General features: G+C 49.2%; 1 protein-coding gene across 3 annotated transcripts in view; it reads right to left on the bottom strand.

Annotated features, from left to right (window-relative positions):
- LOC148481366 (protein unc-13 homolog B-like) overlaps window positions 1-21,130 on the bottom strand; it is a 296,399-nt gene that overhangs the window by 227,875 nt on the left and 47,394 nt on the right. For all 3 annotated transcript variants that reach the window (XM_088453621.1, XM_088453622.1, XM_088453623.1), the window contains exons 4-6: window positions 19,961-20,007; window positions 10,172-10,250; window positions 6,920-6,994 (exon numbers count right to left, since the gene is read on the bottom strand). In XM_088453621.1, the coding sequence (XP_088309747.1) occupies window positions 6,920-6,994; window positions 10,172-10,250; window positions 19,961-20,007 (201 nt within the window). The remainder of the gene's footprint in view (window positions 1-6,919; window positions 6,995-10,171; window positions 10,251-19,960; window positions 20,008-21,130) is intronic.

Below are 21,130 nucleotides of genomic sequence, written 5' to 3'. Positions count from 1 at the left end.
GGGGATGTCCCAAAGCAGTACAACTAAGGGCGGGGACGCTCCTGTGCTGAAAGGAGTACCCGGCGCCCAAAGGATGCATCCTGAGAGGCAAAGGTGTCAAACGCATAGAACCTCAAAAACGTTTGAATTGAAGACCAAGTGGCCGCCTTACACAGCTGAACAGCAGAAGCGCCACGTCTAGCAGCCCAAGAGGGACCCACAGAACGAGTGGAATGAGCCTTAACAGAGGCTGGCACAGGTAAGCCCTCCTGTGCATAAGCCTCACAAATAACGGAACGAAGCTAACGGCACCACCGCCAAGTCCCAAGGAGCCACAGGAGGCACAAAGGGAGGCTGGATCCTGAGAACACCTTGGAAAAAGGTGTGAACGTCTGGTAGTATTGCAATCCGCCGTTGAAACCACACGGACAAGGCGGACACATGAACCTTCAGAGATGCAAGGCGTAAGCCGAGATCCAATCCTGACTGAAGAAATTCCAAGATCCCAGAAACTCGGAACACCTGAGGATCATAATGTCTGGACTCACACCACTGAAAGTAAGTGTGCCACACTCTGTGATAAATCCGTGCTGAAGCAGGCTTGCGTGCCCTGAGCATGGTACCAATAACCGAACTGGAGAAGCCCCGAGACCTCAAGACGGCTGTCTCAAGAGCCACGCCGTCAAAGACAGCCGACCCAGATCCGGGTAAAGGCAGGGCCCCTGAGACAACAGGTCCCGACGCTGAGGAAGAAGGTACGGAGCGTCGATGGAGAGGCTCCTGAGATCGGAGTACCAAGGACGTCTGGGCCACGCCGGAGCTACCAGCACGAGCATGCCGCCGTCCTGCTTGAATTTCCGCAGAACCCGAGGAAGCAGGGATATCGGAGGAAACAGATACGCCAGGTGAAACGTCCATTTCACCGACAGCGCGTCCACCAGACTTGCACCTGCGTCTCTTGTCCTTGACCCGTAAACGGGCAACTTGTGATTGTGACGGGAGGCCATCAAGTCCAGCTCCTGCAGTCCCCACCTGTCCACGAGTAGCTGAAACACCTCTGGGTGAAGCGACCATTCCCCGGGATGCACGTCGTGACGGCTGAGGAAGTCCGCCTCCCAATTGAGGACTCCGGGGATGAAGACCGCCGAGATCGCTGGAATGTGACCCTCCGCCCAAGTCAGGATACGAGTCACCTCCGACATCGCTGCCTGACTGCGAGTTCCGCCTTGGTGATTGATATACGCCACCGTGGTGGCGTTGTCGGACTGCACCTGTACCGCCCTTCCGTGAAGAGCGGGGCCGGACGACTGCAGGGCCCTGTATACTGCCCGCAGTTCCAGGATGTTGATGGGGAGAAGTGCTTCTTCCGCTGACCAACGACCCTGAAGCGACAAAGAGCCGGTCACTGCCCCCCAACCCCGGAGACTGGCATCCGTCGTGAGCAGGACCCAGTCCGGGATCCAAAATGGGCGCCCCTCGACCAGATGAGCTGTCTGAAGCCACCAAGCCAAAGATAGCCGAACGTCCGGAGACAACACCAGCACCTGAGAGCGGATCCGGTGAGGTAACCCGTTCCATTCTGATAGAATCAGCCCCTACAGGGGCCGGGAATGGAACTGGGCAAATTCCACCATGTCGAATGTCGACACCATGGACCCCAGAACTCTCATAGCCGAATGGACCGACAGGCGGCAACGGCTCAGGCAACTGCGTATCCGCAGCTGTAGGGAGGCGACCTTCTCCGGAGTCAGGAAGATCCTTTGCTGACGCGAATCCAGCAGGGCTCCCAAATGAACCATCCGCTGTGATGGAATCAGGGAGGACTTTTTCCAATTTATCAACCACCCGTGTGCTTGCAGGCAAGCGATCGTCAGGTGGAGATGTTGAAGCAGTACCTCCGGGGAGCTCGCCAGCAACAGGAGGTCGTCCAGGTACGGCAGCAGCCGTACATTCTGGTTCCGAAGATGTGCGGCCATGACCGCCATAATCTTCGTGAACACCCTCGGTGCCGTGGAGAGACCAAAGGGTAGCGCCCGGAACTGATAGTGGTGTTGAAGGATAGCGAACCTCAGATACCGCTGGTGTGAAGATGCTATCGGAACATGGAGGTAGGCGTCCTGGATGTCCAGGGACACCATGTAATCCCCCGGTTCCATCGCCAGAATGATGGAACGTAACGTTTCCATCCTGAACTTGGGAACTCTGAGGAATTTGTTCAGAGACTTCAAGTTGAGGATAGGGCGATGAGAACCATTGGGTTTCTGCACCAGAAACAGAGACGAATAATACCCCGTCCCTCGTTGTGATAGAGGAACGGGAACAATGACCCCTGCTTTCAGCAAGGACTCTATAGCCTCCTGAACCTGTAACGCCTTGGTCTTGTCCTGAGAAGGACTTGTGCAGAAAAACTGGTGGGGTGGTCTGTGCCGAAAAGACAGGGCGTACCCCTGGGAGACCACTTCTCGAACCCAGGCATCCGTGGTGGTATTGTGCCAGCACTGGGCAAATAGAAGAAGTCGGCCTCCCACTCTGAGGTCCCCCAGAGGGAGGCCCGTCCCATCAGGCCGCAGGTTTATCTTCCTGCTTGGAAGAAGGGCGCCGAGCACTCCAGGCTTGCTTCTTGGGTTTAGAGGCCGTCTTACTCGCAGACTGTCTCGGGAAGGACTGACCTTTCGCCTTACCCTGAACCCGAAAGGAACGAAAAGCCGAACTCCGAACCTTAGCAGGCAGTGCCGCCGAAGGGAGGAAGGCCGACTTGGATTTAGCCAGGGTGTCCACTATTTTGTCCAAGTCCGGACCAAATAGTAATTCCCCATTGAAAGGTAAGGCCTCCAGACCTTTCTTTGAATCAGAGTCCGCTCTCCAGGACCGCAACCATAAGGATCGGCGGGCAGACACCGCTGCAGCCGATACCCGCGAGGTCAGCAGACTAGCATCTAAAGAAGCTTCTCCAATGTAAGAAGCAGCGTCCCTCATTTGTCCCAACAACGCCCGCTGGACATCCGGAGCGTCGTCCGGGAAGGTAACTTCCAATGCATTGGCCCACCCCTCAATGGCCTTGGCCACCCAGGAGATGGCCATGGACGGTCGGGCCACCGCCCCGGAGAGGGAGTAAATAGACTTTAAGCAAGTCTCAACTTTCCTGTCCGTGGGATCCTTCAGCGAGGATATCGACGGTAATGGTAAGGTGGCGCCCCGAGTTAAACGGGTGACATGGGAATCCACCGCCGGTGGAGTTTCCCATTTTTTACAATGTGCCTCAGGGAAGGGGTAATTAGAAGCCAACCGCTTCTGAGGAAGGAATCTCTTACTGGGCGCCTGCCAAGCTACCGCCATATGATCCGTCAACTGATCCGACAGGGGAAACACCGCAGAAGCCACCTTAGTTTTTTTGAAACTAGGAAACTTCGACTTAGGAACCGGTGCCTCATCCTCTATAAGAAGAATAGCTCGCACCGCCCTAACTAGTGCTCGCACATTAATGGACGACTTGGTATCCATTTCCTGGACCGAGGCGTCCGAGTCAGTGTCATCAGGGACCTCCCCATCATCTGAGGAACCCTCTGAGTCCGATACCTGAGCAGCCCGTGTCATGAGTGGGCGTTTTGAAATCCTAGAAGGCATGTCAGTCTGCAACATTGACTGAAAAGCCGAGGAAGCGGCCGCCAAATTTTGCACGGAGTTGGAGAGCACATCCACCCAGGGTGGAGGAGTCACCATAGGGGCCTGAAAAGGTACCACAGGCTGCTGCGGCACAGGGGAAGCCTGTATATACATAGGCAACCCCGCATAGGGACCCACCGACTGAGACCCAGGAGGACTCCGCAATAACTGCGGGACACCCGGGGAATGGGGGATGGTCGGCTGGGACAACGACCTAGTAGGGAGAGCAGTCGGGACCGACAGACGGTCCGCAATAGACACCAGCACTTGAGAAAACATCGCCCACGGTGGTTCCTGCGCCAGAGAAGGTCTGGATGGGCCAGGAGCCACCTGGCATCGACTACACAGGCCATCCTGTGACAAATCCTCCCTATCTACTCCTGCAGAACAGCGTCCGCAGGAGGCCAACACCGGAGCCACTGAGCGCTCAACCTCCTCGTCTGACATGACAGAATATATTATATATCTGGCACCAGGGTAGAAGTAAAACGCACTCACCGGTGTGCTGAACAACAGCCCACAATATGGCACTGAGTAGCACACAACTGTATGTGACGGACCTCACAAATACGTGATCTATATAAGTGAGGTCAGTAGAAACGCCCCTCCCCCACACACCTGTAGGGCTTGTAGGAGAAGTAAAGGGATAGGTATAAGCTGACAGTAAGTAGAAAATAAGCACAGACAGGCAGCACTAGCAAAAGTCACATACCATGCAGGAAGATATACTCACTGCACCTTTCCACTACAATCAACCTGCCCAGATTCAGTGTCTGGGAGGGCTATAGTGCTGTGTACGCTGTCCTTAATCAGGGGAGAGGTACACAGGGGGACCGGTCCGCGTGCTCCCTGAAGATCTGCGCTGCCACTGTGAGAAAATGGCCGCTGGAGACCTCAGAGGAGGAGTGGCCGAGAAGGTGCAGCTCAGCGACGCCAGATTCCGTGCTGAAAGGCGCGCTGAGCTGAGGGGAGGAGCCGCTGACAGGGAAGGCTTCCTCCCCTGGCTAGCATATTAACCCCAGGGCTTGCCGGCATCCCGCTTGCCATATATCCCTGGTGGTCTAGTGGTCCCACGGGTCATTCCTCCTCAGAGGGGGAGCCCGCCGCCACCGCTAGCGGCCCCCGGTCTGTCCCCTAGGACCGGGGGCAAAGGACTGCATCTGCAGGCAAAACCCGCGAGCCGCCGCTAATCAGCGACTCGCGGCTTACCTTGTCCCCAGCAACTCCGGCAGCAGTCCAGGGAGGGACCCAGAGTCCGGCTAGTACGGACTCTGGCCTCCCGCCGCGATCCCCAGTGCAGTACTGGCGTCGCGGCGCCAGCGGGGAAGGAGAGCGGCAGCGTGGGCGTCTGCATAGACAGCCCGTCGCTGCCACACTAGAGCCTCTGTTTTAAAATAAAAATCTAACAGGCTCTTTTTTTTTTTTTTTTTTAAATAAAAATAGAAAGCTTTTGGGGGCTGCTCCTGCAACCCCCCTGCGCAGGTGACCCGACTCCGGCCGGGCACCAACTCAAACTGAGGTGCTGTGGCCGGGGTATAGAGGAGGACGGACCCAAGTGCATCCTGGGAGCAGCTAAAGCTTTAACTGCGTGGTGCCCATGGATCCAGATCCAGCTATACCCCAAGGTCAACCCTGTGGACCCCCTATGGACCCTGAAGTAGAAATAGGGAAATAGGTTCAGGGCTATTCTGCAAGTATGCGGCACGTGTTTTCTAGAATAGATTATTAGCTGCAGGTGCATATTTGCAGAATTTTTAAATAAAGACTTTAGGGACATAAAAATATGCTAGTACCCATTTTTATGTACCCCAAATTTGATGGGACCACTTAAAAAAAACGAAAAAAAATAACCTAAGTGCTCTTCTGCAACACTTCTTCAATGTCGGGAAAAAAACACCTGCTGCGGCTATTTAAATCCCCGACTTTCATTTGCAGGCTAAAACGGGGGGACCCATAGTGATCCCCCATGTTTTTACAGTTCTAGATGGGTTCTACAATTTATTCCAGATAAAGTAAATTTTTTTTCGCAGATCCCACTTCGCAGGTGCCCGTTTTCGTAGGTTTTTATATTGAATACGGGGATAAAGCGGGGGCGCGCCCGATACTTTATCCCAGGAAAATCTCCGATGTGGAGCGAAAAGTCCAGCACGGACTTTTCGCTCCCATATTGAATACAACTGTTTGTGGCGTTTGCTTTATTACTCGGTTCAAACTACTTTACTCGCGACAATATACAGAAACAACCGCGAGCAGCTCAGAGAATTACTGTATGGTTCCCATATCTCTGCCGCCACTAAACACATACATTTTCATTTTTTTTACTTTTCGGGACATACATGAATACGGGCGAGTTTGTTCTGTATGTCCAGAATCTTTATTAGTTCCAGTCCGGCCACAACGAGATACGTTTAATGATTCCATCTTTACATACCCACAGTTATCTGTCAGGCGCAGTATATTTGCAGAGCCCCTTATGGCATTTACAGATGGTAAGAAAATCCCCCACACGCCTCTGTTCTTTAAAAATACACAATGTAAACTTAATAGATGAAGGTGACATTTGAAAGATGCGTAGAGTATTAATTGAAACAGCCTTTGAGTAATGAACAATACCCATCGTGTGCTTAATAATCTGTATCGTCAATGATGGAGATTTCTGCGCCATCCACCAGCTGTGCCAGTACCAGCCGGGATATCTTAGGATAATGCAAAGCTGTCTTATCATTGAGGCAGAGAAGACAGATCTTCAAGAGGATACAGACCCTCTATATTGTCAAGTTCTCTTAAGACCCCTACACACCAGACGATATTTTTAACGACTTGGCCGATGCCGACGCATCGGAACGACAAATCGTTCAAATCGTCAAGTGTGTACGCACCATGCGCGCTCCCGCTACGTTGTCCGTCGCATCTTTAGATCTTCACCACATGCAGGAAGATTTGTCAACCTTGCTAGCGATTCCCTGAGATTTGTGCAGTGTGTACGCACTACCGGAAGATCGGGAGATATGGGTACATTATATAGTTAACGATCTAACCACCAAACGATGCAAGATATACTGTTTGGTCCTTTGTTAGATTGCACAGTGTGTATGTGCTAGATCGTTTGCCCGGGAGACCAGGGTAATCGTTGACGACATTATATTGTTTGCAAGTCGTCTAGTGTGTACTCGCTAAAGGAAATGTTTGAGATGTCTCAAGTTTTTGTCAAAACAAGACACGTGTAACGCTGCGAGAAGCTGATTCAGGTTCAGGAAGAAGCGGTAATGACACTTACCAGGTCCTCGTCCTTGAGAGAAGTTCGTGTGGCCATAGCGGAAGTGATGCCGGCTTTCCGAGACTGTACCAGGGACTGCGAAAGTAAATAAAGTCATTTCTTAGTCAGTAATAAAAATAATAAATCCTGTTTTACGCCTCTTCTCAACCCAAACTACCGATAACCAGAATTCGGGACAGTGACCTGCAGAGACGCCATATGCTAGTTGTGAGATCAGAGACGCTACTGACCGGCTGGGGGCTGTAACATGGGGTATTAAGGGCTGATTGTGAGACGGACGGGGGTATTAAGGGGCTGATTGTGAGACGGACGGGTCTCTTTGCACAGACGCAAGAGGCGGGTTTTAGTATACAGATGTGAATTTACGCATTTTTGTGCATCTCTGTCCTATTCCGAGTCGGACGGATCTTTGTTGGTCCTCACTTTCCGTGAAATTGGTGTTTTGAGGCTGAAAATGGACGGCAACAATGCAATCGCATGCAACTGCCCTGTCTTGTGGTAGCGCCCTGTGGCAAGAGTTCTGCGTGATTCTTCTGCAATGCATACGGGATAGGGAAGGCCGCCTCTGACGGATCTCTTGCACCTAAGCGTGGGGCCGTAGCACGTGCCGATACGAATGCCGACCATCGCTGCTTGGGTGGAGCGGCTTCCCGCTGCACGGATCCCACGGAAACGTCATAAGGTAGAAAATCAGACGCCTGCGGCTTCCCGCAAATACAGCCACCGTGTTCGCGACTCAGAATCAGCCTCTAATACCCCCCGGATGTGCCCCAGGGATCAGAGCGGAGGATCTAAGTGTTCCAGACATCATCACAAAGCGTTTCTCTCTCGCAGGTGACTTTCCAAACCCGGCAAATCTGCCTTATTGAGCACTTTGGGTCATCAGAGGGAATCGAAAAAGAAAACAGCGAAATAAAGATAAAGCATGAAAATAAATATTTGCCAGGGGCATGACTAGGTGGGGACTACACAGAAGGGAATCTACATACATGTGCAGTGACCTCCACTGAGGACCAGGCACACAGGTCTGGGGAATCGGTGGGTATACTGGCATACATGTATGGGTGGGCAAGCAGGTGCTACGGAAGGGACGCAATGTATAATGTCTGAATGTGAGAAGTCCCCCTCGCATTCAGTGCCCATCACTGAGTATAATGGACCAGGCGAAGCCTGAGCAGATACGTATAACGCAATTGATGCTTCACGCTACAATGTGGCATCTAAGCCCGCCTGCGCCAATCATTTTATGCAGCACAATAGGCTCCCCCAGTCCCAAATACTCTACTGTCCAATTGCAGTAGCGGGCGCTGAAGGGGTAAAGGGCTGTCTCGGCCCACAATTTACTAGAATAACGCCTAATATTTGAAAAAGAAAATCGCCTGTGGGAAATTCAGAAACACACTGTCGCTTCCACTCGATAGGCAGGTTCTTAATAACAGATGTTCCCTTAAAACATATATAACCAAGGGAGAGCTATGCACTGTAGTAATTGATTCCATGGTTACAAGAAACATAAGTTACTCACAACCTACGTAGTGACACCTCTACTTGCAGAAAGGCTTGCGCACTGGTGCAGGCGAGCAGCACAGGTGGCAGACAGGAGAAATTGAAATCCTTGAGACTAACATAAAAGGGTTTAAAGGAATTTCAATAATTGACATGACTTTCTCAATGGTCAGCGTGCCATTGATCCATGCTACTTATAACAAGGAAGCGCACACGCTAAAGTATTGCCTAGTACAGCGTTTCCCAACCACGGTCCTCAAGGCACACTAACAGTCCAGGTTTTAGGGATAGCCATACTTGAGCGCAAGTGACTTAATTAGTACCTCAGTTATTTTGATTTAACCATATGTGCACAATCATGGATATCACTAAAACCAGGACCGTTAGTGTGCCTTGAGGACCGAGGTTGGGTATCACTGGCCTAGTACAATCAGGAGACCCCAAAAACAAGGATCCCGTTCCCAGTCCTGGCCCAAAGGTCGCGCCCCTCTGCGGCAAAGGGCTCAGTCCGTCCTCTGCAAGAACGTCTGACAGTGGAGTGTGGGCGGGGAATTAGTAAAGCCACACCAGTTCTGTCCCCCTAAGTCAGTGATTCCCAACCTCGGTCCTCAAGGCACACTAACAGTCCTGGTTTTAGTGATATCCGTGCTTAAGCACAGATGGTTAAAACAAAATACTAAGGAACTAATTAAGTCACCTGTGCTCAACTATGGCTATCCTTAAAACCTGGGCTGTTAGTGTGCCTTGAGGACCGTGGTTGGGAACCCCTGCCCTAAGTCTTAAGTGATAACAGCAATCAAATCTTAAAAAAAAAAAATCCCATTTGGATGAAGCAGCTGGAGTTCACCCTAATCAGGAGCGTAAAGTCAGTGTGATCACTGGGTGAGTGTATTTCTCTCATCTGTCTGGATCACATAACGCCTATCTTGTCCTTGTATTAAGTGCTGCCATAAATGTAACACTGGGGAGCCGGGAGTTTAATACGAGGAACGCTGGGGTTTAATAATTGGTGTGATCTATGTGTGGACATTTTAGTGCTTTCCAGCAATAGCGGAGAGAGGGTAAATTATTGGCAAAACACTGACGGCATCTTCATACTCGGGTCCATTAATTCAGTGATGCAGGAAAGGCTGCCAGCAGCAGAAATATAACAGGTCGTTTTGCGGAGGGTGGAATGGAGCGGGGTGAAAGGGAATCCACGGCTTGCCACTGACCGTGCGGGGAAGCCACTTACCATCGCCTGCGGAATAGGATCGGCGGCATATAAAAGAATTGCAAGAGGTTAATGCAGCAAAAGACAGTCACTTAGAGATATAGGATCGGTAACAGCCACATTTACAGATGGTTAGAGGCAATTCTCAACGTGTGTCTACAATACCCACGGGGTCCAACACATGGGACTCACCAACAAGTCACAGCCATTGCCCTGGGACATTATATACAGTATATCTAATATACATAAAACCAGCCACCAAACGGCAAAGATCTGTCCAATCTTTGTCCTTACCAAATGCACTGGTAGAGGATGCTGTTACCAATCAAGCCTCAAAGGGAGGACCTACTAATTTCACCATACAGACATAATTACCAACATCAGCTGAAAAGCGGATGGCATTACCAGCCTCACCACCGTAGGGTATTATTACCCTCCCAGTGCCATCTGACAGGGTGCATATAGCTTTAATTGCTATCATTACTGATTGCCATCACTGTGCCTGATGCAGGCGATGAGAGTCGGACACTTACCAAATCGCTAACCAGTGGAATGGGCTTCTTCTTGCGAAGGTCGGGCATGCTGTCAATGCCATACAAGCCCCCTCCAGTTCTGGAAACACAGATATACATTATTGGTAAGTGCACAGGGGAACTGGTCACACCACATGGAATCATTACTGATAACATGGGCAATACTCCGTCATCAGGTCAGCAGCCCAGGGTCAGGATGTGTCTAATACAGGGTATCGCTGTACAGAAGTACCGGTTATTGAGTCTGTATTCAGCCTCGGAGGCTGTGCAGTGATCTCCTACATCTCAGGCTATGGGAGGGTGTAGACGGCAGGAGTATTGTGCACTATATACTGGGGCTTGTTCCCCAGGGACTGTTACACTATATACTGTACGGGACTAGCAGCATTATGACTTCTCTTTTATTATTCAGTTTACAGTAAGAGAATTAGCAGAGGAGGAAAACTGAACCACGTGGGATAAATAATTACACATCTGGGATTATTAATATGTCAGGATCTGACAGCTCTCAGGAGTAATGGCATTTTAATATGAATATATTGATATATAGATATGACGTCTCTGGGAGGAACAGACACTGCTCTATCTGTGTAATAGTTCTGCCCATTCTTCTACTGAGCCCAAACATCACACACAGATACACACACACAGACACACACACACTGACACTGACAGACACTCACACACTGACACTCACACACAGATACACACACACAGACACACACACACTGACACTGACAGACACAGACACTCACACACTGACACTCACACACAGACACACACACACTGACACACACACTGACACTGACAGACACAGACACTCACACACTGACACTCACACACAGACACACACACACAGACACACACACACACACAGACACACACACACTGACACTCACACACAGACACACACACACTGACAGAGACACACACAGACACACACACACAGACACACACACACTGACACTCACACACAGATACACACACACAGACACTAACACAGACACACACACACAGACACTAACACAGACACACACACACACACAGACACTAACACAGACACACACTAACACAGACACACTCACACTGACACTCACACACAGATACACACACACAGACACTAACACAGACACACACACACAGACACTAACACAGACACACTCACACTGACAGACACAGACACTCACACACTGACAGACACACACAGACACTCACAACACACAGACACACACACACTGACATACACACTCACACAGACACTCACACACTGACAGACAGGCACACACACACTGACAGACAGACACTCACACACTGACAGACAGACACACACACACTGACAGAGACACACACAGACACAGACACACTCACACTGACACTCACACACAGACACACACACACAGACACACAGACACACTCACACTGACAGACACAGACACTCACACACTGACAGAGACACACACAGACACTCACAACACACAGACACACACACACTGACATACACACTCACACAGACACTCACACACTGACAGACAGGCACACACACACTGACAGACAGACACTCACACACTGACAGACAGACACACACAGACATAGACACAGACATACACACACACACACTGACAGACAGAGACACACACAGACACTCACAACACACAGACACACACACACACACTGACATACACACTCACACACTGACAGACACACACACACTGACAGACAGACACTCACACACTGACAGACAGACACTCACACAGACACAGACATACACACACACACTGATAGACAGAGACAAACACAGACACTCACAACACACAGACAGACACACACTCACAGACAGTCACTCACACTGACAGACACACTCAGACACTCACACACTGACAGACACACACTGAGAGACAGACACACACAGACACTCACAACACACACACACACAGAGACACACAAGACACTCACAACACACATACACACACACTGACAGACACACACACAGTCACTCACACACTGACAGACTCACACACTGACAGACACACGCACACACTCACACTGACATGGACACAGACACACTGACAGACACTCACTCACTCACAGACACACACACTCACAGACACAGATAGACAGACACACTCACACTGACACACACTCACACTGACATGGACACAGACACACTGACAGACACTCACTCACAGACAGACAGAGGCCCCGATTCAAAGTTGGACGCTCTGAAAGAGCGCTCGCTCTGAATCAGGGCATTTTTTTAAATTTTTGGAGCGGCCTCCTGGCCACTCGCATAGCTGTGGGTGACCACCCACAGCTATAGCGAGCGGCCATGATGATGGTCGCAATGGTCAAGACCATCGCGACCATCGGGCTTGCGACGAGACCCTTGTGGTAGGGTCTCGTTTATCGCAAGCCCCAGAGAGCTTTCGGCTCTAACAGAGCCGGAAGCTCTCCACTGACATCACTCGTGATGTCAGTGGGGCCGCCCCCAAACGGCAAGCGTTCCCTTGGGAACGCCTCCGTTTGGGCAGCCAACCCAAACGGGGCGAGCTGTCAATCAACATCGACAGCTCGCCCCCTTTGGTGCGAGACCCAGAGCGACGGATTGCCCATCGCTAGCCAGGTCCCGCGCATGCGCACGACGAAGCCGGCTCCATCGTGCGCATGCGCTGTGCGCCACCATCGACCCAGTTGCGAGCGCTCAGCTCGTGCGACCGGGTCTGAATCAGGCCCAGACTTACAGACAGACACACACACACACAGACACTCACACAGACAGACACACATACAGACAGACAGACACACAGACTGACACACACACATACATACAGACACACAGACAGACAGACACACACACATACAGACACACAGACACACACACACTCACACAGACAGACACACACACACAGACAGAAACACTCACACAGACAGATACACACACACACACAGACAGATACACAGACAGACAGACAGACACACACACAGACACACACACAGACACACACACACAGACAGACACACACACACACAGACACACACACACACAGACACACTATCTGATCCCCCCGCCATACACGACACCCTGACATATCTATACATCACTGTACAAGGTGGGGGAAGTGTATACTATGTGATCCCCCTACAGTACATGGCACCCGAACATTTCTGTACATCACTATACATGGTGGGGGCAGTGTATATAACATGACATCACTACTATACATGGTGGTGGCAGTGTATATAACATGACATCACTATACACGGTGGGGGCAGTGTATATAACATGACATCACTATACACGCTGGGGGCAGTGTATATAACATGACATTACTATACATGGTGGGGGCAGTGTATATAACATGACATCACTATACATGGTGGGGCAGTGTATGTAACATGACATCACTATACACGGTGGGGGCAGTGTATATAACATGACATCACTATACACGCTGGGGGCAGTGTATATAACATGACATTACTATACATGGTGGGGGCAGTGTATATAACATGACATCACTATACATGGTGGGGGCAGTGTATGTAACATGACATCACTATACATGGTGGGGGAAGTGTATATAACATGACATCACTACTATACATGGTGGGGGCAGTGTATATAACATGACATCACTACTATACATGGTGGTGGCAGTGTATATAACATGACATCACTATACATGATGGGGGCAGTGTATATAACATGACATCACTATACATGGTGGGGGCAGTGTACATAACATGACATCACTATACATGGTGGGGGCAGTGTATATAACATGACATTACTATACATGGTGGGGGCAGTGTATATAACATGACATCACTATACATGGTGGGGGCAGTGTATGTAACATGACATCACTATACATGGTGGGGGAAGTGTATATAACATGACATCACTACTATACATGGTGGTGGCAGTGTATATAACATGACATCACTATACACGGTGGGGGCAGTGTATATAACATGACATCACTATACACGCTGGGGGCAGTGTATATAACATGACATCACTATACACGCTGGGGGCAGTGTATATAACATGACATCACTATACATGGTGGGGGCAGTGTATATAACATGACATCAATACTATACATGGTGGGGGCAGTGTATATAACATGACATTACTATACATGGTGGGGGCAGTGTATATAACATGACATCACTATACATGGTGGGGGCAGTGTATGTAACATGACATCACTATACATGGTGGGGGCTGTGTATATAACATAACATCACTATACATGGTGGGGGCAGTGTATATAACATGACATCACTACTATACATGGTGGGGGCAGTGTATATAACATGACATCACTACTATACATGGTGGGGGCAGTGTATATAACATGACATCACTATACATGGTGGGGCAGTGTATATAACATGACATCACTATACATGGTGGGGGCAGTGTATATAACATGACATCACTATACATGATGGTGGCAGTGTATATAACATGACATCACTATACACGCTGGGGGCAGTGTATATAACATGACATCACTACTATACATGGTGGTGGCAGTGTATATAACATGACATCACTATACATGGTGGGGGCAGTGTATATAACATGACATCACTATACATGGTGGGGCAGTGTATATAACATGACATCACTGTACATGGTGGGGCAGTGTATATAACATGACATCACTATACATGGTGGGGGCAGTGTATATAACATGACATCACTATACATGGTGGGGGCAGTGTATATAACATGACATTACTATACATGGTGGGGGCAGTGTATATAACATGACATCACTATACACGCTGGGGGCAGTGTATATAACATGACATTACTATACATGGTGGGGGCAGTATATATAACATGACATCACTATACATGGTGGGGGCAGTGTATATAACATGACATCACTATACATGGTGGGGGCAGTGTATATAACATGACATCACTACTATACATGGTGGGGGCAGTGTATATAACATGACATCACTATACATGGTGGGGCAGTGTATATAACATGACATCACTATACATGGTGGGGCTGTGTATATAACATGACATCACTATACACGCTGGGGGCAGGAGAGATGACTGCAGGACACTGGTTCAGTTACAGCAAGCTGATGTGAGACAATGACAGCACACAGAGGCCAGTCATCATACCGGCATGCAGGACAATCATTCTATACATTGCTCTAGAACACTGCACTTATTTTGGGACAGTACGTGATGCCGTACACCCAAAGGGATACAGCAAAGTAACCTGCGGGCAGTGACACTCGAGCGGTTTTCTCATCCCTTACAAATGTCAGATTGAAGGAGGCGAAGTTACAGCATGTGTCAGTATGGCAGCTCAATGTGACGCGTTCTCAGTGTGTTCCATTGTATCCATCGCTGTCTCACGCTGCCGCCATACAGTAACCACGTTCCCACCCGCACCTACAGCAGTCATTCCGCTTCCTGAGTACCAAGTGTTCCCCAGAGAGTAGCTCACCTGGGCAGGGCCGCCTTTTCCTTCTGTTACGTGTCATTGTATCGCTAGGTACTATAGCAAAGCTTTATACAAATGAGATAATAATAACGCATCTCAGTGTTTTCCCAGCGACCTGACTTACTTGTGCGACAGGCTGACATGTGAAGCCGAGCCGCAAATCACATTAAACACTTTGCATCTTCAACTGCGCAGTGTAATTAATGGCGACGTTTGTGTCACGAGGGGAATATCATTATTTACAGGAATAATAAAAACAAACTAGAAAAGAACTTTTGTAGCATCACCAGATTCTAGGACATTGCGGTGACTTGTACTGGCCAATTCGGCTGCTCAGTGTACGCCCCATCTGAGGATCGCGATGGTCGTTCATCGCATGGCCCTGTTCTGCACAGCAGATGGGACGATGGCATGAACGACGGCAGGCTACTACATTCAGTATGTTACAATACACTGCGCTGTCATACACCAGATTGTGCAGTGTGTACGGTGGGCCTGATTCAGAGCCGCTCGCTAGATGCGATCACTCGCACGGTGTCTGCAAATTGTGTAGGTAGTGCTATCGCACAGCAATGCATTAGCGCGCCCAGTATTTCTTAAGAGAGCGATCACATAGTGTATGCAGACACCCACCAGCTTGTCTTAAGACGCCCACTTGTGCACGTTATGTCCAGGAAGTGTATGCAACCATCGGTACATCGGGTAACATCGGAGGCTATCGCAGCGCTTGAGGTTGACCATACCCTGCCGCAAGCACTGCGAGCACTTCAGAGTAAGAACAAGCCAGGTGACGTGTACTATGACGCTGTCTTATAATTGTGCACACCTCTAAAACGCCATTGAAATGCTCAGGTACGCCTGCGTTTGCACCTCCTCTCCCCCGTTTTTAATGGCCAGCCCCCGTTACCACCTACAAACGGCTTCTCCTGTCACTCACTCTGCTGGGCTGTCTATACGCAACGAGCGAGTGCATTGTGAACTTTCGCTAAGGGATGCGCATACGCACTGCAATGCCTACACACACGCACAATACCATCGGCAGCACCGAGAGTATGCATCTTAGCGAGCGGGTCTGAATCAGGCCCAGTGCGCGATGTATCATTACACCGCGTCGTTCTGTCGCTGGGTGCACACATTGTATAGTGTGTACCTAGTATAAGGTGCAGCGTTTTGGAGTCTGTCAGATTTTCCATTGAAAAAGTAAACGATTTTTTTGAAGTGTAATGAACGATTTTTTGAACGATGACCTAATGATGTTCCTTCCCGTAATGAAAATCGTCATGTTGGACAGTCTGAAACGGACAATGAACGATAACTACAAACGGGAGTGCGCATTTGTGATTATCGTTCATCGGTATAACTCATAAACTGAACGATTTTCTTTAACGATTTAACGAGAACGACGTCGTTATCGACACATCGTTTAAAAAATCGTTACGTGTGTATGCACCTTTATTCATTATCAAAATCACAGCCTTGTATGGACAGCCCACGCAATGTATACTAAACATACCCAGCAACTGTAGGGCGATTCATTTGCTCGGAGAGAAGACCACCCCTGAGTTTTGTATTAAGCGGAACTGTTAGTTTGTATTTAATCACAGCAAGATATGTTTGCTCTGATTTATCTAAGACTTCAAAGAACAAAAACGACAAGATTAGAAGAGATCGCTGCCTGTAAATATTCTGCAGGGTATGAAAGGGAGCAAAGAATTAATATTATACGGAATTGCTAATCCTATAGGAGATTACTGGAGAGTATTTACATAACGTGTCGCTTCTTCACAACTTGTCAGAAATAGAATTACTTTCATAGCTACATAGTTTAAGCTGCGTTCCGCAGTCTCACATTGCTACCAATTATGTTCATCTGCTCAATCTGCAGCATTCTTCCACATACAGATGGAGAGCTCTTTATTGCACTACCTAGGGACAATGCTGACTGAAGTACCCCCGCCAAGTCATATTCATGTAAAGTCTACAGATAAAATGGTCAACGGGCAATCCTGACTGGAAAATTGGGACAACTTAGGGCCTGATTCAGAGCCGCTCGTAAGCGGCCGCTCGTTCGTTCCGAGCGATGTTTGCACAACTGCGCATGCGTACGGATCGTAATACGCATGCGCGAACCAGACAGTGCGGCCGAAAATCATTTGTTCGCTAAATAGCGAATGCCTGCTATTTTGAGTGACAGGAGGAGGCGTATGTGGGTGGTAACGGGGGAAGGTGCTTGACAACGGGGAGTGGAGATCCGAACGCAGGCGTGCTTAAAGGTCAAAACGGGCGTTTTATGGGTGTGCATAATTAATACAGCAGCGTCATTGACAACGTCACTGGGTTATTTTATAGTCAGAACTGCTCGCAAGATTGCGGTAAGAAAAACCAACCCCAAGAATAGCGAGCAGTTCATACGCTGGTCGATGTACTCGATTAATCTAATAAATAGCGGACATGACGTAGGATGCGAGCGGCCAGGGGACGTAGTTTTCCAAAAAACTACCGCATGTTTTGTACGCTCGTTCAGACCTAGAGGCGTGAACAGACCGCAAAGAGCGAACGGTTCATTTGAATAGCCACCCCTTTCTTCTGAACGAGCGAGCGCAAATAGCGTCTGGCTCTGAATCAGGCCCTTAGTCCCCACACTGAATTGGGAATGTCTGCAGTTCATGGGGCAGATGTACTAAGCTCTGTGATAAATTGGAGAGTGATAAACTACCAACCAATCAGCTCCTAACTGTCATTTTTCAAACACAGCCTGTAACATGACAGTTAGGAGCTGAGTGGCTGGTACGTTATCACTAGTACATCTCCCCCCATGTCTTATACAGTGAGCTCAGTGAATGGTAAACCCAAGAAATGCAATCACTGTTTCAGGTTTACTGAGACATTTTGCATATAGGTGCAGAAAATTGCCACAAAAGGCTGCTCCATCTGTAACAAAGCTTGTGACTAACTTTCCAGGGACGGGGTAGGGAGAGGATTGTGTGTGAGGTAGTAGCAACTGGGCTTTCTCCTTACACCGCATACATAATTACCACACATGACAGATGCAATTATACATTATAATACTCTGGGCCTGATTCAGAGCCGCACGCTATTTGCGCTCGCTCGTTCAGAAAAAGGGGCCGGCTATTTAAATTGAGCGTTCCCTCTTTGCGGTCTGTTGACGCCTCTATGTCTGAACGAGCGAACGAAACATGCACTCGCTATTTTGTAAAAAACGCCCCCTGGCCGCTCGCATCCTACGTTATCTCCGCTATTTATTAGATTAATCGAGTACATCGAAAGGCGTCTGAACTGCTCGCAGTGCTTGTGGTTGGATTTTCCTACCGCAATCATGCGAGCAGTTCAGGCTAAGAAACAACCAAGTGACGTGGTCGATGACGCTGCTTTGTTAATTATGCACACCCTTAAAACGCCCGTTCTGACCTTTTGGCACGCCTGCGTTCAGATCTCCACTCCCCGTTTTCAAGCACCTTCCCCTGTTACCACCCACAAACACCTCATTCTGTCACTCAAATTAGCAGGCATTCGCTATTTTGCGAGCACACAATTTCCGACCGCAATGACTGGTTGGCGCATGCGTATTACAACCCATACGCATGCGCAGTTGTGCGAACATCGCTCGGAGCGAACGAGCGGCCGCTTACGAGCGGCTCTGAATCAGCCCCTCAGCATCCAAATGACAGTAGAGATGGTAAACATCGACAAAGAAACAGTTAGGCAAGTTTTCATCAAGATCTTGTATGTGCTAAGATGGTTCCATGGCTTCTCACTGCCGAGCAGAAGGAACATCGGAGACAAATTTGCACAGACATTTTGAAGCAAATTGAATCAGGCCCTCTGTGCGCTAAACAGCCTTAACTGAATACGGTGTGGGAAAGAAGTATCACGTAAAGTGGGCCCATTACCTACACAGTGGGGGCAGCCATTTTTAAGGCTGGACAAACTGCATGAGAATGAAGCCTATAATTGTAGTAAGTACCAGAGACATCACTGAGGCATAAACTTACTGCGTGACTCATGCCTCAATGTCATCACTGGTTTCTGGTGAAGTGCATTCATATGAACAGTGGTCCAGGCCACAATATGGCAGCAGCATATTACCAATCCCACTAATAATGTTATTTGGCCTCTGCTGGGTGGTCTCTCACGTTCCTATGACTGAGGGATTCCAGCCCGCTACAGTTGCTGAAGGAAAGGACGACGCATTCATTCCCACTGCTAGACGGACCAGTTTATCTAGCACTATGCTGCGCTCGCCCTACAGACATACAACAACATGTAGATACAGAACAGAACTCACCCTCCTTTAAACCACGGCGGCTTTGATGGGTCCCCGTCATCTTGTGTCTGATAAAGAAAGAACAGAGAATAAGTAACACAGTAATTATACACAAATGTCCCCAATTCCCAGTACACACAGAAAACGGATCCCGATTCCCAGCACACACGGACTATGGGCCCTGTTTCCCAGTGCACACAGACAATGGGCCCATATTCCCAGTACACACAGCACACACACAATAGGCCCTGATTCCCAGTAAATACAGCACACACAGCCAACGGACCCTGATTCCCAGTACACACAGCACACTCAGACTACAGACCCTGATTCCCAGTACACACAGCCAACGGACCCTGATTCCCAGTACACACAGCACACACAGCCAACGGACCCTGATTCCCAGTACACACAGCCAACGGATCCTGATTCCCAGTACACACAGCACACACAGCCAACGGACCCTGATTCCCAGTACACACAGCACACACAGCCAAAGGACCCTGATTCCCAGTACACACAGCACACACAGCCAACGGACCCTGATTCCCAGTACACACAGCACACACAAATATTCCTGATTCCCAGTACACACAGCACACACAAATGTTCCTGATTCCCAGTACACACAGCACACATGGCGCACACTGTCCCAGATTCCCTGTACACAAACTAACACAGACTAATACCCACAATTCCTGATACACACAGCACACACAGATTTCTTGTGACCAGTACACCCACACATGTACACACAGCACACGCACATGTACACAGCACACACAGATAAAGGCCCTGATTCCCAGTACACACACACGTACACACAGCACACAGTACATACAGCATGACACTGCTTTACATCTGGGGAAGGTACAAAGAGCCTGTCCAGAGCATATCGGCCATATAAATTGTGCCCAGTTCCATGTTCTCTTATATCACACCCAAACACTATTACACTTACACTGTATAACTACGGGTTACGTGGCGGCTGTCAGCAATGTTCCCCACCGCGCTAACTGAATCTGTAACACTTCATTCTAACTGCACCAGACAACTGCTGTGTTAATCGCTACTTTGTACTTTGTGGAATATGTCATCTATTACAGTATGGCAACAGAAATGCGCCAACCTTGCCAGAGTGAGCGCACGTGCGCCACATCAAAGCAGAGCCATTCGCCAGGGGCCGGATCA

This window comes from Taudactylus pleione, unplaced genomic scaffold, assembly GCF_031769625.1.
Source record: "Taudactylus pleione unplaced genomic scaffold, aTauple2 ptg000584l, whole genome shotgun sequence".
NCBI lineage: Eukaryota > Metazoa > Chordata > Amphibia > Anura > Myobatrachidae > Taudactylus > Taudactylus pleione.
The sequence above is the reverse complement of the archived record's forward strand: the minus strand, read 5'-3'. Positions and strand labels throughout refer to the sequence as shown.